The sequence below is a fragment of the Biomphalaria glabrata genome, chromosome 1 (assembly GCF_947242115.1).
Source record: "Biomphalaria glabrata chromosome 1, xgBioGlab47.1, whole genome shotgun sequence".
NCBI lineage: Eukaryota > Metazoa > Mollusca > Gastropoda > Planorbidae > Biomphalaria > Biomphalaria glabrata.
The window spans coordinates 79,133,855-79,160,811 of NC_074711.1; the positions used below are offsets into that span (position 1 = coordinate 79,133,855).

At 38.1% G+C, this 26,957-nt stretch overlaps 1 protein-coding gene across 5 annotated transcripts in view; it reads left to right on the forward strand.

Annotated features, from left to right (window-relative positions):
* LOC106068563 (tumor necrosis factor alpha-induced protein 8-like) overlaps positions 1 to 26,957 on the forward strand; it is a 34,781-nt gene that overhangs the window by 3,544 nt on the left and 4,280 nt on the right. The window contains exons 1-3 of one of the 5 annotated variants that reach the window (XM_013227975.2): positions 2,633 to 4,108; positions 16,085 to 16,245; positions 19,030 to 19,247. In XM_013227975.2, the coding sequence (XP_013083429.1) occupies position 16,245; positions 19,030 to 19,247 (219 nt within the window). In that variant the 5' untranslated portion in view covers positions 2,633 to 4,108; positions 16,085 to 16,244. Of the gene's footprint in view, positions 1 to 2,632; positions 4,109 to 14,036; positions 14,329 to 14,777; positions 15,018 to 16,084; positions 16,246 to 19,029; positions 19,248 to 26,957 lie in introns of those variants that run through there. The other 4 variants (XM_013227977.2, XM_056017325.1, XM_056017315.1 and 1 more) reach the window with 4 other exon arrangements.

Genomic DNA, 26,957 nt, shown 5'->3' on the forward strand with positions numbered 1-26,957 from the left:
ATGATATTATATAGTTTAGTACTCTAGAAATTAATCCAAAATCTAGACTCTTATTGTCTAGTAGTACATTGGACTTAAAAGTTTTATTTGAAATAAATTCTAGATGATGGTCTAGATCTAGTCTATGTCTCTCTTTTATAATTTAGATCTACACTTTATATGTGAAATGTGTGGTCGAGTGGCTAAGTGCGCTTGAGCTTGGCTTGGCTACTTATCAAGGGGGCTTGAGGTTTGACACCCGACTCGAGCAGAGCTGTGTTTATTGAGCCCCTAAAGGCAGCACGGAAAACCTTCTCCCAGATACCCCCTCTCCCCACTGGTACACAAATGAGGTTGGACGCGTTCTGAGCATGCTGTAAGCATGGAAGTTGCACTATAAAAGCTATAAGAATTCATTATTATTTAGATCTATTCTAAATTTTATCTTATAAATTACAGACTTTCTTTCAGAAAGATCTAACTTAAACTTTCACTAAGACTTTGACTGCCTAGTCCTGTGGATTGTGTGCAACTTTAAGACCAGAGAAATGTAATATGAACATAAAATATTATAAGGGTTCATGCAAACTCTTTGAAGTGCAGGCCTAAAGCTTAGACAAAAGATTTGTCAGGCATAATTTTTTTTTTTCTGAAAACTATACCAATCAACTTTTACTATTTAAAAAAGATTTTTCTTGCCTAATCAATCTTTTAGTAAATTTTAGTTGATCTTCAGATTTTTAAAAATGTTCTTTTGTCATTGGTCATGACTATAAAAAGTGTTATTATGTTTTGAAGTGAACTGAACAATTATTGGCATCAGTTTCAGTGCAAATGAGACACAATCATTTGTCTTTTTCAAGAAACCATGAAAATGAATTTCTGAAGCTTGTGAACTGAAAAAAAAGTAGCAACCAAGTACATGCACACTAGAAAATAAAATAGGAACACACACAATGGTACTTATAATCATTAGGTTAACACAGATATTGTTTATAATATTTTTTTTTAATTTATAAAAAATCTGCTCTCCTGCAGTGGGTCATCTCCAAATAATCAGTTCCTTGACTTGCGTCTTTTGCTTTGTGCAACCAAATTCCTCCATTCCTCCCAGTCACCAGCTGTCCTTTGCAGCATGTCAAGACTGGTCCTTTTTTTCACATTGTTCAGACAGCTTTTCTTTGGGCGACCCTTGACCAGTGAGTCATCTTGTTGATTAATTAAAAAGACATGCGATTAAGAGAAATGGCTGTTCTGTTTGTTGTGTACAAAAGATATTCATGATTCAAAACATTTAAGTGTTCAGACATGGGGTTGGGGGGGGGGGGGGAGAACAGTTCTGATCATATCTATCTATCTAATTATCTATCTATCTTTCTGTCTGTCTGTCCGTCCATCCATCCATCCATCCCATCCATCCATCCATTTGTTTAAAATAAAACTTAAATGAAGTTTAAAATCATAGTTTTTCATTCACAACTAAGATTATTAAGAGCTTTTCTGGAAATGAGTAGCTATGAATAAAATGACATCATGACTTTAAAGGCTAACAATTCATATTGATTGAAACTTTGAACTCTTCTTCATCATATTTTAATGTAATGACATCACTCTATTTATTTCCTTCTACACTATTTATAGCCTTCTGCTAATTTCTAATAGATCAACTATATATGCCACACTGTGTGGTATCGGCCTTGATGACTTATCTTTCGTTTTGTATTGTTTTAAATTAGGTCTCTAAATTGTGCATTTCATTTCCAATAAAACATCATCTGAAGAGTTCATATAGATTATTAAATTAAAATAAAGTACTCATCATCAGAATGAAATATGATTGTAAACTTCTCCTGTTCCCAAACCACAACAATGACGGCTTTGCATTATCTGGTTATTAAGCATAGTTTATTTCATAAATCATTTGCAAGGCCTGTTATCAAGTTGTTATCAACATGGTAAATACTAGAGACATGTATTAAGATATTTGTGTAAAACTAATTATGTGACAGCGACTAGAGATAAACAGAGGGGAAAAAATATTTGAATTACTGACTAAGAAAAAAAAAGAAATTTAATATTTTTTTTATCAACTATAAATTCCTAAAGTGACAGAAGTATGGGAAAGAATCACTGTATGTTTTTTCTGTACACGGCGAAAGCTCTTGTGTGACTAAATCACCAATCGGGATCTAGGGGCTTTACTAATCATGGTAATCATTTACATTAATGCGTTCTTTGCAACATGGGATATCTTTGATATAGTAAAAGACATGCACTTAGATCTCCGTATCTATTTGAAAACTAGTTTGTGTTCTAGTAGTTCTAGTCTGTATAACATCGTGTTTACATTGTTATGGGGCACTGCCCTACAAAACAGCTAAAAACCTCGGACTCCTCTGTATTTGCTTGCGTCTGCCTGCTGTTACCAACGACTGACGTGAAAGGGCATGCTGAAATTGATTTTGTTTTATTGATACAGATTATTAAGTTGTCTCTGGGTCTTGAAATTATGACCATCTTGTCGATGGTTGAATTCGGCTCACACTAAAGTTTCTCACAGTATTTTATTATGAAGTACAGTCTCGACTTGCTGCTGCTTATTGATTGTCTGTGGTTCTCAATCTTGTGTCTCCTGGTAGTATTACAAGTAACTACGGTTGTTTGTTGGGGACAGCTGCTGTACGAGATATTTACCTTCACGGTTGAAATTCTATCTTTTTTTAGCTCGTCCATTGCGCTTGTTCATTGCCATTTTTGATGTGACGGCGAAGTGTAAAGCTGTAACTTAGTTTTCGAGTTGAAGTCTCATTGCAGGCTTGGATTTTAAAAAGCCTCTGACTTTAGACATCTCTAATGGATACGTGGCCTTTAGTTGTGAAATGTTAAATATTCCTCTAATACTAGCGTTAATTTCACCACCATTGAAAGCCTATGAGGAAAAGCTCATTATAAGATTTTCTAGACTTGTCTACTAGATTTAGACCTAATAATTTTGAATTATTAACATCAACTTATTACGATTCCTCCTTTTAGCATGCAAACTCATCACGGAAACTGGATGGAACCTGAACACTGGACCCGTGTTTCGAAAACGGCTTTGACTATTTCCTAGAAAGTCGACAGTTTATATATATCTTTGGGAAAAAAACAAACAGCTTGCTATTTGTCTACACAGTGAAAACTCTTGTTTGACCTTTAAAATTTGTTAAAATATACCGGTAATCTTATTTTTGAACATGCTTTCAGCGGATATTCCCGCACTCGATTCAAATGTTTCTTGAGATTCACGAATTTTGTAACGAGGAAATAGGCGTTCATAAACCTGCGCACCGACTTGTGTAGAAGCTGGACCTTAGAATAACTTTTGTTGTGCAAGATTACTTGAATTATAGACCACCATCAGCTACTTTTGTTTTTATGTTACTTAGTTTTGGTCTCTGCGTCATGTCTAGATTAGATCGTTACGTGTATATCGACGTGACGTCATGTTAGCCCTTCGCTTTTATTTTTAGACAGCAATAAACGTGACAATTGGATGTTGCCTTGTGCCTACATTTCTGCCAGTCATGATTGTAACCAAGTGGAAGCATTGCACCATCCTGCAAAGATTTCACGGGTAGGGAGCACATCGTTTTAGCTCTCCAATCTGTTCCTCCTTCGACCCATTCTCGCCCTCCCGTCATTTCGCTCGAACTCTCCTCACGCCTCCCCCCGAGCCATTCCCTCTCGCTATCTGCTGTAGTAGGAGAATCAATAGATCAGAGCTGTCTGTTTAATATTTTTCTGAAGGTGAAATAAATAAGTCAACATCAATTCCCCTGTCAAAGGAGTGACACAGTTTTTTTTCCCCTTCTTCTGAACTGTTCTTTAAACCTGGATCTTACTGGAGCGAGAGTGAAATTAGTGTCGCCTCTTGCTGATGTTATATACCGAAGTGACTACCAGAGCAAGGATTGCCGCCTGGATGGAACAAAATCTTTAAACAAGCTTGCTTCATGTTCGGTTTTCAATAAGTCTGTTTATACTATAAGATGTGCTGAACTTTGACCTCTTGGCACTGGTAATTTCCGAGTCTTCCTAGCTTGGTTTCAGATCATCAATAACTGTCAAGTAAGGTAGAGAATTTAAGGTACCTTGTAAGTTAATTTAGTTGTTGTCTAATTCGGTTTGTTTTGTTTCATTGTGATCTTATTGTCTTATACTAAATTAAATCTGTAGTTTTAAGAGGACCTCGTTGCAGGGAAAGTAATTCTACTTTTTTTTCCCCTAGCGACATCCAATATAGCTGAAACGTTCTCTAGTTTCTCCATCTTTGTCCAACAGACTCGTATACATTTATTCCAATTCCACACAGGATAGAGTTATTCGAAAGATGCCTCCCATATCTTGCATTTGTAGATTAACAAGTAACTTCTTAAAATGGCCTGTAGATCTATAACTGGCATACTTATGTTTCTGTAACTTGCTCTATATTACGAGCAGTAACTTGTGCTATAGAAAAGCACAGCTGCGCTTGACTAAAACAGTTATGCTTGTGATATTTGATAGGGAGTTGTCATCACCCCGCAACTGCACAAATGTTCTAGCGTGTCTTTTTGCGTGTGTGACTTTCTATCGATGCTAATTGAAACATGCATACACATCCAAATTGAAACTTGAGCCGATATTTTTCATTTCCTCTGTGTCACTTTACTTTGTATCTTTACTTGTTTATGTATTGATCAGATACTGATGTATGAGCTTTGTTAGGAAACAACGGCTGCGTTCATTATTATCTTGAGTGACGTGGAATACATGTTGTCTTTTTTTTTTACTAACGCTCAACAGATAATAAAGTCACAGACAGTTGAGCAGTTTTCTTTGAAACTCGAGTTTCTATACCAATCTTTGACTCGCGTTTCGATCCATGTGGAAGAAACAACACACTCTTGCAAGACTTCAATAGTACCCCCCCCCCCCCTTCCTTTCCAGCCTTTTGTTCAATCTTCAGTTCCTACTTTCCCATCTCACTATTACTATTTCATTTTACACTAACCACTTGGGCATGCTTGACTAGCGCCTCACGTTTTTTTTTGTTAGACAAGTCAGCTTTTGGTAAACTGCGAGCAGACTTAGGTCACTTCTTGACCAATACGAGAAACTGTTGTCCGTTTACTACATCTCTCTATCAGATCATTAAGTCTTTCATCCAAACTAGGGGCACTGGTTGTTGATGTCTCGAATTGTTATTTTTATTATGTTTGCACATATTTTTTGTTTTCAATTTGTCTGTTTTGAAACTTCCTTGTACTAGAATTTTCTTTTTCATAGTAAGAGAAAGTTCGTCTTTTTATTGATCTTATGAATACCCAAATACATCCTCTTATGTTTTTCCCTTTTTTTTTAAAGTTAATTTGTATAAACTCTGTTATTACATACACTTTATGGTACTATATATACTATATATATGTTATTACATACACTGTATGCTACTATATATATGTTATTACATACGCTGTATGCTACTATATAGAGATCTGAAAAATCGTATTTTCTTAGGGTAATCAAATTTCTACAACAAAAAATAAGAGAGACATATTCGAAACTTGACTGTTTTTATACTGTCTTGGTTTTTTATCCTTGATATTTGAACCCTTGCCCTTTCGGTACTCACCAGTGAGCAACTTTCTTCTAAAAATACCATCACTAGATCTGCATAGCACGAACAATTATTTTCAGATCGTCTGATTTTGTTGGCCGCATTAAGTTATGAGTCAAGATGGGGGAGTGGGGGGGGGGGGGCACCGGGTACTTGAGCGTATGGGAGAATTAGTGAGCCAGAAAGTATTATGTATAGAAATTCTCTCCCCCCCCCCTTTCCAAATCTCTTCATGCTTACAAACCAGTTCGTCACTCATTTACATGTTCATTAACCATTGCCTTTGTCTAGAAGTTGAAGTATCAGACAAGTTCGAGTAGTCTAGTTTTTTTTTTTTTTAAAGTTTTGTCCCTTATTGATTTTTTTCCCTTATAAAAATAATTTCACTGAAGCCTTTTGGTTTGTGTTTTAAACTTCAAGTCCACGGGCCACATCCAATTTTCTGGAGCACGTTAATTAAATGTGTGGGCCAATAGAGAGTGCGCTTGCCTCGTCATTTGATAGGCCAGAGTCGTGCCGGACAAACACACGTCAGCTCTGTCCCAAATAGAATGTATCTGCGCTTGAATACATTTTTGAGAGAGTGAAAAGACGTGTCGATGCGCGACGTTAGGTCACACAAATGTCACTGCCTCAGAAAGGACAACAACCACTACACTAACTCAGTGTTTCTCGTTCTTAGATACGCCTACGAGCTCTTTAAGTCTTCAGACAGCTAGATCTATGGTCCACGTAAAGTAGACTGCGTGTGAGTTTTGTTTCTATGCTTCCTGACGGGATGCGTGCCGGACGACTGTAGAGACTTTTCTGTCAACTGACATGTGGCTAGAAGAAGATGTAAAATGAGGAAGGGGGAGAAAGAGAACAATCCTCTTACAGTCTTAATGTCTAGATGAATTTGAAGAACTAAGTTGATACAAGTGTGATTGCAACATCAGGACAAACACACACAACAACATCAGGACAAACACACAACAACATCAGGACAAACACACACAACAAAATCAGGACAAACACACACAACAAAATCAGGACAAACACACACAACAACATCAGGACAAACACACACAACAACATCAGGACAAACACACACAACAACATCAGGACAAACACACACAACATCAGGATGCCTTTCACTCTTGGTGTCTCTCTGTCTCTTAGTTTGAAGCGAGCAAGACTTTTATTGTAGGAGCTGGTAATGTCTGAAATAGGTTTTTAGTTCACTGTTGACCACTTTCTGTCGTACCATCTGCTTCTCTAACGTACTGGTAATTAGTTGGTCATTAAATGCGCTTAGGTTAACGCGTTATTGATTGTTATTATCTTGTTGCATGACAAAGAATACTTTGAAAATAGTCCATTATAAATAATGACTGCAGAGCCCACTTTTTGTATTTTTTTTTTGTATCATTGTTTTTTTGTTTTTTTTTAACTTGAAGTTGCTTGTTATTTGAGCTACATTTCTCAGTCCAGTGGTGTGTGTGTGTTACTATGGTGACGGTGAGAAGAAGTTAGTGATTGGTTGGTGGCTATGCAGTGTGAATAAATGCAAGATAAGGATGCCAGAATGTAAAGACTTAGTGAGTTAGAGTTTGTTCAAATTACCTTTTTTAAAATTATTACTACTACATTTATTTCATTTCATCTCAAGTTCAATCTTTAATGAATTCAAAGTTATACTTAGTTTTGTTCACAAAAAAGTTATTTCAAGCTTGTTAGGTTAAAATATAAAACGCCTAAAGCGGTTTAGTTGCCTACTAGCAGTTTGGTGCTACAAGTCAATGACCAACAACAGTTGAATGTCACACAGGACTAAACTTTGTGATGGAGGTTATCTCATGTCTTATGAATAGACCCTTATCTTGTTCGTATTTATATGTTTACATTTCTTAAAGCTGGGCGACCGTTTCTTAGACACATTTTCCCCCATGGTTACATTTCTTAAAGCTGGGCGACCGTTTCTTAGACACATTTTCCCCCATCATGTCTTGAGTATGTTTGAGAACTGTGTACGTAGAAAGTACCAAGAAAGAAGCTAGTCCTTTCGAAGGTGAGTACTCTCCAAATGTTTTATCGCTGTTTTGCTTGACAGTGCTGAGTGAATTGAAACGCAGTGATCAGATTTCAGCTTGTCTACACGCTTAAAAAAAGCTAGATTTAATAATTAAAAAAAAGCTTTAACTGGCATGTTTTTAAATAGGATGAGCATGCCTAGCGGTTAGGACTACAAAGAAGGATGTGGTTAGCTTTTTGAAATGCAGAAGTGGGTACGGTAGCAACAGCTACACTCAAAGGGCAGAGAAATGTTAACTATTGATTTGTTTAGATAAGCACGAGGCTGGAGAGACTTGGAAATAATGATTTATTGTCAGGTGTTGAAATAACAAGGTGGCTTATAGTTAAAATAATACTTTTGTTTTTTTGGCCCTATAAACGGGGTTACGGATTTGTATTGATATGTTCGTTTTAATTAAAAAACATCGCAAAGTTTTGTCAGTAAATAGCTCTTGCAAATAAACCAACTAAATTAAGTTCTTAATTATACTAGTAAGATTATTGGGAACAAACGAGTTCCACTAAGGCACTTATTTAAAAATAAAACTAACAATTCTAAAGAAACCTAAGATTTTAAAAACAAAAGAAAACCATTTGGATCAATAAAGCTATTACTGTTATTTTTGTAATCTCCAATGTTCATCTCTTGTTCTTGACAATAAAATGTAGGCGTTGCACGTGCCACCCCTAAAATCCCTGAACAGTATGCAGTTCTATTGAGTTTGTCAAGATATGCTTACTATAACTCGCCCATTGCTTGAGCTCTTGGCCACAACGCAAGTTCGTTTATTGCTAAAGGTGGCATCAGAGATTGCCCCATTCAAACACCTTCTTGGGGAGATCACTCTTGGCAGATTACGTGCTTAGCTTTTCATAGGCCACTCAATGGAAACTTAACCGGATGTTCAAGTGAGTTCTGAAGCAGAAGTCAAAACTTTGATGGGACAAAGTAGTGCCAACTGAAGTAGTTTTTATTGATAAACGTGAAATAAAACCTTGATCGATCAAAGCCAACTACTACAATAACAACTAAAGACTAGTGTGTACAAGACAAAAGTTATACATTTGTACGCGTAACCTATCTGTTTATGTCTTGTCTATTTACATGGCTATTGTGTAGCATTAGAAAACAGACATTTGTTTCGATCATCCGAATAAAAATGATTGTAGTTTTAATGTATTTACGTACCGGTACATTGGACTATTTCCTGTAGTGTTTTTTTCAATCGTCTTCAAAAATATTTATGCATTAAAAGCCTTTTTGATTTAAAAAAATCTATATTCATTTCTATCATTTCTATTAGATGTGAACGAGCATATAGTATATAACATTAGGCATTGACACCCCTTTCAATGTGGGCGTCATAATTGGATGCTCCCTTAGCTATACATTATTTTTCTGTCATTTGTTTATTCCTAGTGTATTCCAGTTTGTGCTATTTGTCCAGTTCAGTTTGTGCTATTTGTCCAGTCGGGAACTATTTCCGCCTCACTGTGCGATTAGTATTCTGGTGTGTGGCAGTGTGTGTGTGTGTTGTAAATGGGAGGGAGCTTTCTTTGGGTGTAGTGTATTGGTTTGCATGCCCCAGACCTTGGCCAGTTACTATTCCTCTGAACCCTTTTCCGGGTGCCATGGGAAATGATTTTGTCGATTGGCCGGCCTCGGCCTTGAATTAAATCATAGAAACTGTGTGGAGGGTAAGAAGAGAAAAGGGTGGGGACTGGTAGGGGTATAATGTCAACGAACTTTTGGGCTGCGTCATAGAGAGTACCGGGAAGACGTGGCCTACAGGGGGGGGGGGGTGTAATACTTTGACTATGATCTCGTCTGCTTCCAAACTGTTACTTTAATTAACTTTCACTTTAGCAAACCTGCTTCAAAGTGTACACTACCGGTATGAGTATTTATTGTGTAAGATGTCAGCGTAGAATCTGTTCATGTCTGACATACATCTGCTTCGGTAAAGGTTGAACGAATATCATTGAGGACAGTGCTTGAGAAGTGGCTACTCTTGTCCTACAGATACACTGTCCTACAGATACATTCTGCCCTTTTGTCCTACAGATACATTCTTTCCTTTTGTCATGCAGATACATTCTTTCCTTTTGTCATACAGATACATTCTGTCCTTTTGTCATACAGATACATTCTGTCCTTACCTTTATCAGTTAGGATGGCTGCCTGGTCGTGCGGTTTGCGCGCTGAACTGTCGTTCGGATTTATCGACGGTCGAGGGTTCAAACCCTGCCCGCTCCCATCCCCCGCCGTCCTGCGGGAGGTTTGAACTGGGAAGTAAACTATCTTCAACTCTGAAGGAACATCCGAAACATGTAAAACATTTTACAAACCTTTCATAGGACGTATTCTTTAAGTGTATAGGTTGGATCTAATTAGAACGTGTCTTCCGACATGGAACCTTTTATCCAAATAATGATACATCAAAACCAGTGGCGATTCTTATTTTAATTTATATTATCATTAATTTTAATTAAGAGTTCTTTTTTACCCTACCCTCTATTCAACTCGTACCTTCGTGGAAAAACCTGGGTGTGTGGGAAGAACCTGGAGGCGATTTTCGAAAACATCTTTAACAAATTTCCTAGAAAATTGACAGTTGATATATGTCGTTGGGAAAAGAATTACTAGCTCGTTGGCTACACTGGGAAAACTCTAGTTTGATCGTTATGATTTTTCAAAGCATAAACAAAAATTCATTTAAACTAGTCGACCGGCGGCGTAGCATACGCCGCTATTTTGCAGGGCCGGCCTTAGGCCACTGCAACTTATGCGACCGCAGTGGGACCCGCACTTTCATAGGACCCCCGCTAATTCGAGGTGTATAAATTATTAAATTAAACCATTTTATAACTTATAACAGATTTCCCGAGGCCTCCTGTCGATTTACCAGGAGCTCCTGGAAATCTCCTGAAATTGCAAAATATACGAAAAAGTTCTGGAAATATCCAGAAATTATTAAAAGCTTTTGAAAACTCATACAAATCTCCTGAAATATATACACAAAAATTGTCATTTTGGGGTGTCATTCAATATGGAAAACGCCAATCCTACGCGCGATAAAAAAAAAGGCATTATGCATTAGCCGTAATTGTGGAATCTGGTGAAAGAAGCTTCTCGCGCCTCAAACCAATGAAGAATTACTTGAGGTCAACAATTCTCGTAGATAGATTGAAACCTTTGGTAATTCTTGCTATTGAGCGTGATCTATGTAGGAAGCAGAATTCTAATGATATACAGTATGACTTCGCTACATGCAAGGCTCTTGTAGTAATTCTGTGCGTATTAAAGAATTAATAAAATGCAAAGACGAATATATTTTCTAATACAAACTCTTAATTTTCACTTATTATCCGTATCCCTATCAAAACTGGGCCCCGCAAAATCAGTTTCGCATTGGGCCCCACAGTGACGGGCGAATACAGGGTAGATTACTTGTTCTCTTTTCATGACTTCTTGGTCACAATGGTTAAGTCCGACCCTGCTATTTAGTGAAGGGTGAATACTACTTTTTCCCCCCACCCCTTTTTTTTTTTCGCCTCTAAAATTACGTGGGGTAACTCTAGTCCGTCCGACTTACAGAAATAAAAGAGTGATCTTTCCATCACTTGGTGTCTAATCTCTTGAGCCATGAAAAAATTATATATATATAGATTAGGGTAGAAAATCTTTATCTTGAACGGATTTCAAGTTTTTCCGCATGTAGGCATTGATTATTAATTCGAGAGTTAAATAAATTAATGTTCAGGAACATTTTGCACACCGTCTTCTAAGCCTAGATCTCAAGCGCTATCAATAGGGAAAATAAATTCTCAATATTTTTTGGTAAAATCTTAACAATCATGAGTTAAGAGCAAAATAATCGCCCTTTAAAGTTGTATAAAGCAGGTAATCTTGTTTTTAATTTTTTAAGTTTTTTTAGCGGCCCCCGAAAGGGGAAAAGACTCTATTAGTTTTGTGTGGAATGTCTGTCCGTCCGTCCCGTTTAGATGTCTACCAGGAAAGAGAGTGAGAATCCGACATCATAATATTTTAGACCATACAAAGTTTTGATGCAACGGCTACTTTTTTCTTCTGAAACCGAAAAATCGAATTTATTTTAATCATTTATGCAAGCAGCTTTTTCATAGAAATACACCACTTTTACAACTATTCACTATTAATAGTAACAAACATGGGAGGCTTCTTAGTAGGGGAGAAACAAACGTACCATATATATAACACAATTATGCAAACGGTTTCAGATGTTTTGTCCAAAAAATATAATTTTCTCATTACGTTTGTATTGCTAAGTTGAGTAAGTTCTGTCATACTTACTACTACATTTACACAGAAAAATGTTGACCTTTTTTTTTTGTAAGAGAAAAAATCTATTTAGTATGCATACAAGTTGGACATAATTTAAAACAACAATTAATAAGTACGTTTTTTCATATCGCGGGAACTGCAGCGTTTCCGTATCAATTTAGAACACTTAACTATTCATCACACAAATTGGAAGTGTTCTACTGGCGGACTGTGCATGACCGTCCACCAATTCTGGAAAAGGTCTCTTTGAAGAGACGGGGGTTAACGTGGTTGATCTCATCACTGTCATCTTTGATCAGCCTGCACGCTTGTGTCTTCACCACAGGCAGTGGGAGGGCAGTTTGTGTGTTGTTGACATTTCTGACGAACATGTTATCTATGACGTCAGATAGGGGATACAAAGAGATTGACTTTGAATTTCTAATACCGGTATGGTGGATGGCCTTTAGTATGATAGTGAGTTGTGTTATGCAGTTATTGTTTGGAGAAACTTTTCATTTAAGTGCATATGTTTTGTTTCATTCTGGATAAAGTAAAATTTCATGATGCCCCACTCTATTGGTCCATCTATCGTGTTTGCGTGTGTGTTTTTGTAAAAGATCTATTGTCTATCTAAATTTACTACTAATGATGCAGCCTAACCGAACCCATTTTCATTTTCGTTCAGACGGATTTTTAATTTTTTTTTGTCATAATTATAATAATACTTTTTTATTTCACTTAAATTACTAAGAACTAGGTAAGCTATTTTGGAAGCAAGGAGAGGCGGTGCATTAAAGGTTACGTTAATTAGATAAGTTAGGCCTGGGGCTGTGAACGTGTTCTCTGACCTTGCCTGTTCGAGAGAGGTCCGGTACACATAACACAAGGCAGCATCCAGTCTGTAAACAAAAACAAAAAATGCCAGGCCATAGTGACGACCTTGAAAGTTTATTTAACCCTATGAACCCAGGTCACGAGAAATCTCGCGGTGTCGTCATCTAGTGTCAAACTATGACAGAAACTCCAGTTCATGCTTCTAACCAGAACTGCGTTTTACTTGCCCGGAAGCTCGAACGTACAGACGAACATGACTTGATCTGGCTGAGTGGGGTACAGTGTCTGTCTTGTAACACTTTTCTTTCACTTCCCTCGCCCTCTCCTCGTGCAGTTTAAAAAAAAAGTTTTAAATATTGACAAGGAAATTATTAAAACTGATGCTTTATCCACTATGCACTATTCCTTAAGGAGAAAACAATTCGCGGGCTTGAAGCTTCAACATTTGTGTTTGAGGTTAATTACCTGTATATTTTCCCCGCGCCCTTGGGTTATATAATGAGAGAGGTCTCTGCCCCCCCCCCCTTTTTTTTTCCCTCTTAAATTGTATACCTTTTAATGATGACTCGCCCCATGTCTTGTCTGGGAAGCAGTGAAAGGGGAGAGCGATGGGAGAAATGCGGAGGGGTTGTCCTACTTCAAAATGACGGGAAACACTGCCCCCCCCCCCCAATAATGATCAGCGTTACATTAAGTTCAATCTCAAAACTGCATCCAGCCTGAGTGAAAGGACCGTATTGACGAGATTGCGCATATGTTAATAAATTAGCGTGACCTTTGTTACATTGACATAATCAGGGGATAGGTTACAGCTATGTCTACATGGTAAGGTCATTCCCGACATGATCGTCTCATAACCAAGCGCATGTTTGAATGCTTAAAGCCAGATCTAGTGAATTAGAAGGCGCATTGACATCGTGTATAATAGCTTGTAAAATGTCAGTGCCGAAATGAAATTTAAAAATTAATTTGACGGTTTTAAATGTTGCTACTTTAAAAAGAAAAGGCATGAATTTCGCTAAAGTATTTTGTAACACTGAACATATCCTCATCGGAAAGATGTTTTTTAAATATATTTTTTACGTTAGACACCCCGGACTATAGTATTATATTGTTTTGTTACATGACTTGTATTGGTGAGCTATAGATCCAAGGCACGGTATAAGTCGCAGACACCAACTTTTTAGAGCGGACGATGTCCTGGCTAAATTGTTATTATTAAAGTTCTCTTCTATTTGTGACCTGGCCGATAATGGAGTTACTGCGTCTGTCGTTAGCGCACTGCTAACACTTAGGCTTACACGCGTGTCAAAGATGTTTAGGAATGAATTATAGCTTGCACTTTGATGAAAAGTATGTTGAAATACGGTCGTTAGCCGCGTTCCATTGTCAATGAGGAAATTGATCTTGTGAAGTAAAAGTTGTCAAAGTGATTGTTGTAATCCGTGTTCTTCGCCCAAAATTTAAGTGTCACCGTGTGTTGTGTCTGGTATACAGGAAGACCTTTTTGTCATAGGTAGGCCTATAGTGATTTAAAAAAAATATCCTTTTTGTTTTACAGTGGATAGTTACCATTGAGAGAGCAAACATTGTTTGGTTTTAACTGATCGGCTTTTTGATTATCTTCAGATTCCAGTCATTAATCAATGTTATCATGTAACGTTTTAATATGCAGGCAACATTTTTGTTTTAAGATTTCACTGTAACGAGCCCGCAGTTCGATTGGCCAGAGACAAAACACAAACACGTCACAAGTAGTTCCCGCCTTTGTTTGTGGACTCGCAGACGTTCTCAAAGAAGGGGGGGGGGGGTAACCTCTTTTTCAATATTGGACCTCTGGCTTCTGCTATTTCTTTTGGTCTCGCCTATTGTTTATTATTGAGGTTGATATGTTTGTGTCGGAGGGGGGGGGGGAGGAGAGAATTCTAGATCTAGTGTGTTGGGACTTGGCATGTAATACTTGAGACTGATTGGCTCGTGGTTAAAATATAATGCATTTGTTAGACTCGAGCTTAGTATTGATCAGTTGGCAACTTCTTATCAGAATTAGATCTAGATCGTTTAGCGTTGATGTTTTTGCAGAATGGTATAAAGACATTTTGCAGCTGTTTGGATATTTACATTCTACACATTACTATAATAATTACTTGTTTACTTCATTGGAATCTAAACATCTAGATCAAGATACTGAGAAATAGATAAGATGTAATAAGATGTAATAGATATAAAATCTAGATCATAGATTAACATTTTTTTAGGTAAAAGTTAGTAGATACAGTTTTTTTTTTTTGCATGATGATTTCTACAGAAATGTACCAAATGCCCAAAATACAAAAGACAATGGGATTGTATATAAATCTTGAGTCCATATGTGGTTAAGATCTAGATCTAGTAGATCCAACACTTTAAAAGATGCTATAAATAGCCTTCTTAGACTTGTTAGTTCTTTGTTGTCCTTCCTGATGGCATTGATTGCATGAATGTAAACACATTTGTTTTGATAGGCCAACATAGCTACTTGTGATGTTCAAATAGAGGCATCTCTCAGTGCACATTGACAGGTCTACAAATAATGGTGTTGGCTGGCATACAAACATTATGCCTACATTATTACATATTTCATAGACAGTAGTAATCCAACTGGGGAACAATGTATGCTTCAGCTGCACGTGCATATTCTAAAACACACAAGTCTCTTCTCATGTACTTCTTGCTGTGTTTAAGTGGTTCTTGACTGTCAATCTGTGATTGCTGTTAGACAGTTTACCTGCCAAATGTTTTAGTGCTAAAGTTCTTGTTATGTCATGTATGATGGTGAGAAACGTTGGCAATTGCCCAATTTAAAGTATCGAGCGACCTGAGCGACCTACCCTTTACGACATTATGAACAATAGGGAGAAAACAGAACATTTTGAGAAATCCATTAAAGACCTCACCAAGAGAAATCGAGCTAATATTCCTAAGTTGAGGAATTTTTTTAGCATTTTAAGATCAATAGATCTTTCTCTATCGTCTATTGTTTATTTTATATCATTGAAAGTCTAAGAAAACATCTCATTACTGTACATCATAAATATAATTTTCTTGACACATGCGGCTAAATTTCTTTGAAGTACATCTTACCTTTGGTAATACAACAGACTATCAAAGGTCAACTGTACATTTATAGTTTCTAAAATTCTAGATTCCAGTATTGTGTGAAATAGTTTGATGATTTCAGTAATATTGTTTATTGTCTGTATCCCAATCAGTTCATATTTTTTTCACAATAGTTTCAGGATTCCTTCTTCCATAAGGCCCTGAATCTACCTACACATCCAGGCAATAATACAGCTTCATGCTGGGCAGTAAAGACTTAATGTTTACTTCAGACCTTAGCTACATTGTTATCAGGAGATAGTCTACACAAGCACAACTTGTCTGAACACACAAAGTAAGCAACCATGTTTTATTTTGTTTATGTATCAATAAGTATAGATTGATAGATTTTGAAGACAAAAAAATCTAGCCTTAGTTTGCTGAAACAATGAAAAAATTGTTAAACTGTTATACTCTCTATTACTTGGGGAATAAGATTTGAAATGTTTATGTAGTTAACTTTGTTGTATTGGCTTGCCTCTCCTAGTTATCAGAGCTATATACCAATGATCTTCAATAATGAACTCTTTATGTTGTGTCTGTTTTATATATATATATGTTTCTGTTGTATTGTCTATGCGAGAAAAGAGTCTTTGTTATCACAACAAATTTCCATAAGGATCAATAAAGCAGTCTTAGTCTTGAAAACATTTTTTATTCCTTAACAAAGTCTGCAGATGACACGGCTCATCTTGTCCTGCTTTCAAAGAGTTTTTATGTAAATAATTACTTAAGAGAAATAAATGAGATAAAAAAAATACTAAAGGTACAAATATTGAATGTAAAAAAAACAAGAACAAAGAAATGATTCTAGACTTCTGAAAAGAAAAATAAAATGATATTGTTTCAGTAGCTGGGGAGAACTTTGAAATAGTTCAAATTATTAAGTACCTCAGAACTGTGTTGGACAATTAATTAAAATATTGCAAACACAGATTAAATCACCCAAAAAGTCAATAAAGATTAAGGCTACTTAAAAAAAAAGTCCTCCTTTAGTGTTAGCCTTAAAGTCATGTCAATGTTTTACCATGCTCACATCTGCAGTATTTTAAGCTTCAACATCACTGGCAATCTGAACATACAAAATTAAAATCAACTTTTTAAATATACAAAATGTTAAGTGCTAATGGTGAGGTCATAGGCAACTAGCAAGCCGCAATTTGACACCTAGTCAAGAAAAACATTGCTATGAAAGCTATAAAAATTTTAAGCATAAAGAAATCAGCCTCTTCTTCATGGTTTTAACATTTTACCATCACAAAGAAGCTATAAGACACCAATCACAAAAACAAATAGACACAAGAACTCTTTTATTTCTTTGGCAATTAAATTGTTAAACAAACTGTAACCTACTGTTGTAAACTTCACATGTAATGTTTTAGAGAATTTGGGGTATGAATGTATATTTTGTGTGCTATTGTTCAAATTGTTTGCTATAATTATGTATTGTTATTTGTAATGCACAATTGCAAAACAAATTTCCTCATGGATAATAACGATTATTATTTTTATTATTATCTAGGATCTGCCTCTAAGAAACAAATTGTAGGGTCTGTCTAATCCTAGGTTGAGAAAAAATCCATGCATATATCTTAGGGTTAGGGTTGGGGGAAGGGTAAGGCAGCTGGGTGACATAATGTTTTTCTTTAATTAAAAAGAGGCAATTTGACTCCTCAACATATGTTTATCTCTGTTTTGTAAGGTTGAAACATACTTAAAACATAATGCTTTGTGTTATAATTGTAAATTGATCTTGAAACTCACTCTTGGAACTCACTCCCTATTGATCTCAGACAGACAATATGCTACACCACTTTTAAGAAGAACATTAAGACTTATCTGTTTAAAACTTTTTTAGATTCGTTTGCCATTTTAGCTGTACGTTTGTATTTGTAATGTTATTACAGCGCCTTGAGCCTACATTTTTTTTGTTAACAGCGCTTTATAAATAAAATTATTATTATTATTATTAATATATCATTTTAGACTCAACAAACTATACATTTATTGATAACACATAAAGAATCTGGATGTCAGTACAGCTAGGTTACTCAAAAAAATTAAGCACAGAATAATCCCTAATATTTCAAATATCTGACCATGCTTCTCTAAATCAGGGTAAACAGATGTCACTAAGAAACTAAAAAAAAAAGGGACAATATTCTTAATTAACTAGATTAAAAGATTTAAATTGAAAAAAAACAACTCCTTTGAGATCTAGAAGGCAGAAAGGGTGTCATTTGGCCAGCACAATGACTAACCACCTTTACTTTCCCTAGTTATTGTCAGGTACCCATTAGAGTTTGGTGGACTCAGAAGCATCCTAAAAATTCTGAAAAAAAAGTTTTTTATATAATGACACTATAGTAAGAATAGCCTAAATAAAGCACCAAGGTGCAACCAACTGCTTCCCACTGCTTCACTTTTATGTATATACAGCTGATCAAAATTGAGTTCTATAAAATGTATGAACTATGATAATGAGAAAAAAAAGAGAAATGGTCTAAATAACACTCTGACCTATTTTTAGCTTTTCTTTTTTAAAGCATGGACCAGAATAATCTAGAAATGACGCCATTTTTTATTCTTAATAAAATGATTATAACTTGTGTTAAAATTAGCAACAAATAACACTTTTATTGTCTAGATAGTGACAGTTATACTTTAATAGTATGGTTAAACAGAGCAACAGTTAGTTTGCGTCTGGCCAGAATGACTTACTTAAATAATAATGTCATTTAACCTTTTTTTATTAGTAACAAGTGACGTGTTTGTTGTCTAGATATTAGACAGTTGGCACTATGACACTGGTTGGAAGCTAAACACAGAGCATATCTATTTCACAACTTAAGTTAGCTTACCTTTCCATATAAGTAAAAAAACATTTATAATTATTTTATCACATTTTAAGTGAATGAGATTTTTCAAATGAGTAACACTAAAAAAAAACAACATGTTTATGTTCTTAATCATAACAACTCTGTCCTTCATACTATATGCATTCTCATATAATCTGTATTTAATTATTCATTTGATTGGTGTTTAGATTGCAACTTTTATTTTTTATTTCACATTTTAGTGGCTGAGCCTGGAGCTGGCTTTGACTCAAGAGGCCTTGGTCTCAGAGCACAGAAGAAACTTCTGGGTAAAATGTCCAGCAAGAAAATAGCCATGACTTTCATAGATGAAACAACTGGAAGAGTGCTAGACAACGCCCATAAACTATTAAAGCAGTACAAAGAAAGTAAAAAAGAAGCTGACAAAATACTGAAATACATCATCAAGTCAGTTGTCAAGGTTAGCTGCTGTCTGTATTTAATAGCAGTTTTACACAGCAGAGACTGAATTTGATTAGCTCATTTTTCTTTTTAAGAATTGAATGGATATAATTGAAAGGCACAAATGTATTGGTATTGTGATTCTTAGATAAAGAAAGAACAGAATTTCTCTTTACAAAATAAAACATTTTAATCCTTCAAGTAGAAATCATGAAAAGACACTACCAACACACTATATATATATATTTAATTTCAACAGTATAGTCATATTTGTAGACTTAACATAAAGCTTGAAACTGATCAGACTGATATTTTGGAACCTTAAATATATTGGTTTTCAAGTTCTTATAGCTCAAAATATGGGGCCCGCGACGTAGTTTCATCTGGCCCACCGAAATGTCAATAGAAAATGCCCATCAAAAAAAAAGTTGAAAAATTATCTTTACCTACGCTAGGGGCTTCACTTTGCTCTGATGGATTGGTACCATGATCTTAAACATTTGTGTATTTATGAAAAGGGACTCTGAATGTAGAATCTACCGGCAAAAGTAAATGGAACATGATCATCAGCTAACATGTTTATTTTATAAAGAAAGTGTGGCAGTTTAAAAAAAACAACATAAAAACAGCATTATGAAACAAATATGGTGACATTGTTGTTTTGAGCCGCGAATAATAATTGTTCAACTATGCCTAGAGATTGGTGGATTTATGAGAATATTTATCGTCCCGAGACATGACGTTAAACTGCGCTCCTCTTTCCTTAGCACTTTTGGAGCTCAAAAGTGCCCTACTTCTTTCCTATCATTGTGTCTGCCTCCTTTTTTCCTAAGTCTGCCTTCATTGATCATCACACTGTCTCCTTAACTTTAAATTCTCACTACGTCCTAGACCAGTCCGTTTGCCGTGGACTGCGACGGGTAAGGGGGGATAAAGAGATCCTGGTGTTTGAGTGGTGGCTATCTGAGGATAAACCACAACAACACAATACTTTGGCTCCAAGTTCCCCTAGACCTGAGACCCAGATGGCCCGCTCTGGGTCAACCGGCTGGTCATGCCGAGCTACCAGCATAGGTCGTCGACCTATGCTGGAGGGCGGTGGCTGGAGGGTCAATCAGGGAGCTGCTGTATCGGACACATGTCCGATGTAGCAGCTGACTGAGTATAGCACCTGTGTAGCCCTGGCGGGCTCATTCTGGACATCCGAATGGCCCGTCCCCTTGTTGGACTCGATGGCGGGTGGGGAGCACAGGTGCCGAATTAACCAAAATATATATGGACCAAAAAACACACACAAAACTACTTGCCCCAGACCTATGTCTGGGCAAGAAACGACGAATTGACGATAAAAAAGAGGAGGTCCCAAAAAGCTGTGCCACCTGGCCATCATTTCTGGTGGTTAGATGCACAGAGGAGGGAAAAAGCCTGACCAAGTTGAGCCCTTTTATTATCTATAAGGGACTCAAGTCAGTAGTGGGAGAGCCCAAGAGTGTGTCTAAGCTACACAAAACAATGGAACTCCTTGTAGAAGTAGACAGCAAGACACACTCTGATGGGCTTTTAAGATGCAGAAGACTCTGTGATCTCCAAGTGGAAGTCATGCCACACAAGAGTCTGAACACCAGCAGAGGTGTAATCAGCTCTAGGGACCTACTGGAATGTTCCGAGAAGGAAATAGTGGAGGGCATTGAAGGAGTCACCCATGCCCGGCGCATTACCAGGCGCAGGGAGGGTGAGGAGGTCAAAACCGCCACTATTATCCTCACATTCGGAACTAGGACACCGCCAGAGTATGTGAAGGCAGGATACCTACGAGTTCCAGTGAGGCCCTACATACCTAACCCCATGAGGTGCTTCAAGTGCCAGGGTTATGGACACGGCGCGGCAGTCTGTAAGAGGAACACTGTGTGTGCCAGATGTGCTGGAGAGGGTCATGAGGACAAGGGCTGCACAGCCCAGTTCAAATGCCCAAACTGCCAAGCTGGCCACTCAGCCTACTCCAAGGACTGCCCTGTGTGGAAACAGGAGGTTGCCGTGCAGGAGTACAAGGCAAGAAACGGATGTACCTTTAGCCAGGCGAAATCGGCTGTACTGGCCCTACCCAAGGGCCAATTCGGCTTGACAAAGACCTACGCCCAGGCTGTTGCTAAGAAAGGAAGATCCATAGCCACACAGACGGACACATTGACCCCACCACCCCCTCCTCCTCCCCCAACTCAGAAGAAAACACCGCCAAAGAACACACCTCTGAAGAAACAAGAAAGCCCTGTTGTCATGCTAAAGAACAGGTTCTCTGTGCTCGCTGATGAGAGCATGGAGACTGAGCAGCATGTCAAAACCAATACTCCGGGAGAACCCGGAGACATCATGTCTGACACAGGTTCTCCTCAGAGAACCCAGCCAGACACCCCAACCTCTACTGAGTTAGAGGTTGACCAACTCCCTAAGGGGAGAAATCAAAGCGGAGAGGATGCCCGAGGTGAGAGAGGAGGAAATAACCTCCGCTCTAACCAGAGGGATCTCCCCTCTCCAGAGAGAAAGACTTCCCCCAAAAGGGGGTTGTCCTCCTCTCCATCCAAACCCAAGAATAAAAATACCAAGGTCACTGGAATAAAGGGAAACCCCCCCCGGGGGCCTCCCAAGGCCAAATAGCTCCAAGTAGGTCATCTAGAATAAGCCATGGATTCCAGAATTGTACAGTGGAATTGTAGAGGCCTCAAGGCCAATTACGAGGAAATGCAGCTACTGATGGACTCTGAGACTCCTGTAGCTGTCTGCTTACAGGAAACATTTCTAAAAGATTGCATCAGCTTCCGAAGCTACCGTGCTTACACCAAGAATGTTGAGGATGCAGAGAGAGCATCAGGTGGAGTCTGTATCCTTGTGAAGGATAGCATCCCCCATGAGAGGGTAGAACTACAGACCACACTACAGGCCGTAGCAGCTAGGATAACCCTTCACAAGGTTATCACTTGCTGCAGCCTGTATCTACCACCAGGCGCTCCATTAAACCGAACAGACATGGAGGACCTATTGAAACAACTCCCCCGGCCTTATTTAATCCTTGGGGATTTCAATGCCCATAACACCATGTGGGGATCCAACAATACCGACACAAGAGGTCGTATGCTGGAGGATATCTTCCTCCAACATGATTTATGCATACTTAATGATGCATCACCGACCTACTTGCACCCAGGAACTGGATCATTCACATGCATTGACCTCACCGTATGCGTCCCCGGACTTCTGGACGATTTTAAATGGTCAGTTAGCAATGATCTACGGGGAAGTGATCACTTCCCAATCATCATTACTAACAATCTCCCTTCATTGGGACGACCTCAGCGGTGGAAACTGAATAAGGCCGATTGGGAACAATTCCAAAAAAGATGCTCTGAGGATATCACAGAAAATATCCTCCATGAACAGAACCCAGCTGATACCTTTGCTAGCAAGCTACTAAGTATAGCCAGGAAAGTTGTACCCCTAACCTCTGCAAATCCAAAACGGCCTAGCAAACCATGGTTTGATACAGCTTGCAAAAGTGCTATTGGTGATAGGAAAAAACGACTGGCTGCATTTATAAAGAATCCTTCCCAGGAAAACCTAAAGCTATTCAGGATAGCTAGAGCAAAGGCTAGACAAACCATACGGTCAGCCAAAAGGAATTCCTGGAGAAGTTTTGTCGGCAGTCTGGATGCCAAAACTTCTGCTAGAGCGGTTTGGAAGGCAGTAAGTCGAATCAAAGGGAAAGAATCAAATGCAATAGGGCATTTGAAAAATCAAGGACGAACTGTCACGTCCCCCAGAGAAATAGCTGACTGCCTTGCATCCTCAATAGCAGAAAAATCATCCACTGCACACTACACGCCAGAGTTCCAAAAAGTCAAAACCAGGGAGGAAAGACACCCCATTGATTTCAGGTCAGAGAACAATGAAGACTACAACAAACCGTTCTCGCTTGAGGAACTGAGGGAATCGCTGGACAAGTCACATGACACAGCGCCTGGAGAAGACGAAATCCATTACCAGTTCCTCAAGCACCTTCCCGAACCCTCATTGGCAGTCCTGCTAGGGGTCTATAACTGTGTGTGGCAAACAGGCGCTTTCCCAAACAGCTGGAGGAAAGCCACAGTTATACCGATACCTAAACCGGGAAGAGACGGCTCTGACCCAGCTAACTATCGACCAATAGCACTAACAAGCTGCATCTGCAAAACCATGGAAAGAATGATTAACAGTAGGCTGGTCTGGTACCTGGAAAGGAATAAAGTGATCTCAAACTACCAGTGCGGATTCCGGCAGGGGCGGACAACAACTGACCACCTGGCAAGGCTGGAAGCTTATATTAGAAATGCATTACTCAGAAGAGAACATCTAGTAGCTGTATTCTTCGATATAGAAAAGGCCTATGACACAACCTGGAAACATGGCATTCTACGTGACCTGGCGCTTATGGGGCTTAAGGGACACCTCCCCCGTTTTGTGGAGGAATTCCTGAAAGATCGAAAATTTCAGGTTCGAGTGGGCAACTCCGCTTCTGACACTCATGACCAGGAAATGGGTGTACCCCAGGGCAGCATTCTGTCAGTCACCCTGTTCAACATTAAAATAAATAGCATCATAAATGCGCTGTCCCCTGGCATAGAGTGCTCTTTGTATGTTGATGACTTTGTCATTCTTACTTATGGGAAAAACATGAACACCTTAGAAAGGAAATTACAGTTATGTTTAAACAAAATTCAGGGTTGGGCAAACTATAATGGTTTCAAATTCTCAGACTCCAAAACAGTTAGTATGCATTTTTGTAATCTAAGGGGACTCCACCCAGACCCTGAACTATTTATACACAAAAAGAAGATCCCTGTCGTGAAAACTACAAAATTTTTAGGCCTCACCTTAGATTCCAAATTTAATTTTCTCCCCCACATTAAGGAACTTAAGAAGAAATGCCAAAAGTCATTAAACATACTAAGAGTACTCAGCCATACGGACTGGGGAGCTGACAGAGATACCTTGCTGCTGCTCTATCGGAGTCTAATTCGATCCAAGCTAGACTACGGATCCATAATATATGGAGCAGCAAGGAAGTCGTACCTAAAAATACTGGAACCAATACAAAATGCTGCCCTGCGTCTCTGTCTCGGCGCGTTTCGTACATCACCTATCCCAAGTCTCCATGTGGAGGCTGGAGAACTCCCCATGGATATAAGAATGAAAAAGCTTGCAATGCAGTATATAGTCAAGCTAAAATCCAACCCCACGAACCCTGCTTTTGACTCCATATTTAACCCCACAGAGGTAGAATTATACAATCGAAGGCCTAACGTCATACAGCCGCTGGGCCTTCGAATGAGAGAACCCATCCAAAATTTAACCCCACCCATTGACCAAATCTCTAAAATAGAAACCCCTCAGAATCCTCCTTGGCTAATGAATAAACCCAAATTAAATTTATCCCTCCTTAATTTCAAAAAAGAAAATACAGACCCAAGCATACTACAAGTCCACTTTAGGGAACTGCAGGAGAGCTACGGAGATTGTGGCACCATCTACACAGACGGATCCAAAATGGAGGGAAAGGTCGCGTGTGCCTGCTCCTTTCGGAACAAAACAATCTCCCGTAGACTCCCCGATGGCTGCTCCATCTTTACGGCCGAATTGCACGCAATATTGCTTGCACTTATGGCCGTAAAAGCATCAGAAAGGAGGAAATTTATAATCTGCTCCGACTCCAAATCTGCATTGCAAGCTTTGGGGCGGATGAAGACTGACATCCCATTGGTACATAAGAGCCTGAAGCTGTTGGACCTAATAACAGCCGACCGTAGGGATGTCACCTTCATCTGGGTCCCCTCCCATGTTGGCATTGAGGGAAACGAAGCCGCAGACAGAGAAGCAAAGAGAGCCCTAAATCATGCGGTGTCAGGAACCCAAATCCCCTACTCGGACCTGAGACAAAGTATTGCCTCTGCCACCTATCGAGAGTGGCAGAACCGATGGGAGGCTGAGACTCACAGTAAACTCAGGCAGATTGTGGCGGATGTCAGGTGGCGGCCCACATCTAAGGGTCTGACAAGGCGTGGTAGCACAACCATGTCCAGACTTAGGATTGGCCACACCTACATCACGCACTCTTTTGTACTGAAGAGAGAGGAGCCCCCACTTTGCGAGTACTGTGACTCTCGCCTCACCGTGGAACATATCCTCGTTGATTGCCCCAGATACCAGGATGTCAGGGCGAAACATTTTAGAGCCACTAATCTAAAAACACTATTTAATAATGTCGACCCTGGGAAGGTACTGGGCTTTATTCGGGAAGTGGGGCTATCTACGAAGATGTGATTTCTGAATTTGTGAACATGCACTATTTACATTAGATTTTTACCAAATATTTAAATTTTTACTACCTTTACTATTTTAACTGTGAATAGACCTTAATTTTAATTATATTACTGTATAGAATCTGGCCCTTGCTGTTTAGAGAGAGAGTAGTCCTTAAGGGACTGCAGGCACGACATGGCCTAAATTGTGCCGATGTGCCTCAAATCAACAAACAAACAAACATTATGAGAATATTTACCAAACAAGAGACAAAAATAAGTCAGTGGTGTTGCTCACATTGAAGCCATTTTCAGACGCTTAAAAAAAAATACTTCAAATAGCTCATTAATTAATGTAAGTCCTAGATCCACGAGTTTCTTGTAGGTCTAGTTTCAAGGGAATTTCATTTTGTTGGTGTATTTCTTTGGTCATGTGGCCCGCAACACGAGTGTCGGAAATTAAAATGGCCTGCTGGATGAATTATGTTGGGCATCACTTTTATAGCAGAAATAACATAAAAACTTTTGTTGAAGTTAACTCCCTTTACATGTTTACTTGAATTTCTGTTTACACTTTTCTTGTAACCTTAAAGCAATTCATATTTTGATTAAACTTCTAATGTTTAGTTAATTCAAATAAGTCATTTACTCTTATGGTCAGTATTATGTGGGGTTGTTTTTTTAGTGTTGTGTGGTGATATAGAAATTAGTTTGTGAGCTGGAACCACTTATTGTTTGTTATTAGAAATTAATACAAAACTGATCATTTAGAAAATATACAAGGCTTTATTATTTATATATATAACTTGGAAAAATGTGGTGTCTAGTCTAGTCCCAAAATCAAATGTTGTCATTATTTATATTCTATATTGCCATCATTTGTATGTGAATGGTTGTATTTGTAATAAAGACTAATCATTTTAGATTAATCTAGTACAAGTACAAGTACCCTTACAGTTTCTGGCAGTAATTGATCGTTTATTTGGCAAAAAAGAAGTTCAACTTTATTGTCCCACAGCCATTTATTTGTATAGGGCTATGAACAAAACATTTAACTTGTAATAGAAGCACTAGAGTATAATTGATATTGAGAGAAAATAATGATGAAAATTGGCTAAATATAGACAAGGAATCAAACCATGAACCTCTGTCTTGGCAACTCAGCTTAATTGGACACAGGTATTAAGTCAACATCAGACATAACTATCCAGAAAAAAAAAAGCTTGAAACTTTCATTTTGATAGAATTAGCTCCACCAGTATGCACCAGCTCAAAGCTGACCACATTCCTCAACACTTAGTTTTTTTTCACTTACGTTTACCACAGGGTTGAAACACATTGGAATCGCTAGGCTTCAAACTTATCAATTATATTTTATAAGGGCAATGTTTTTATTATTATTT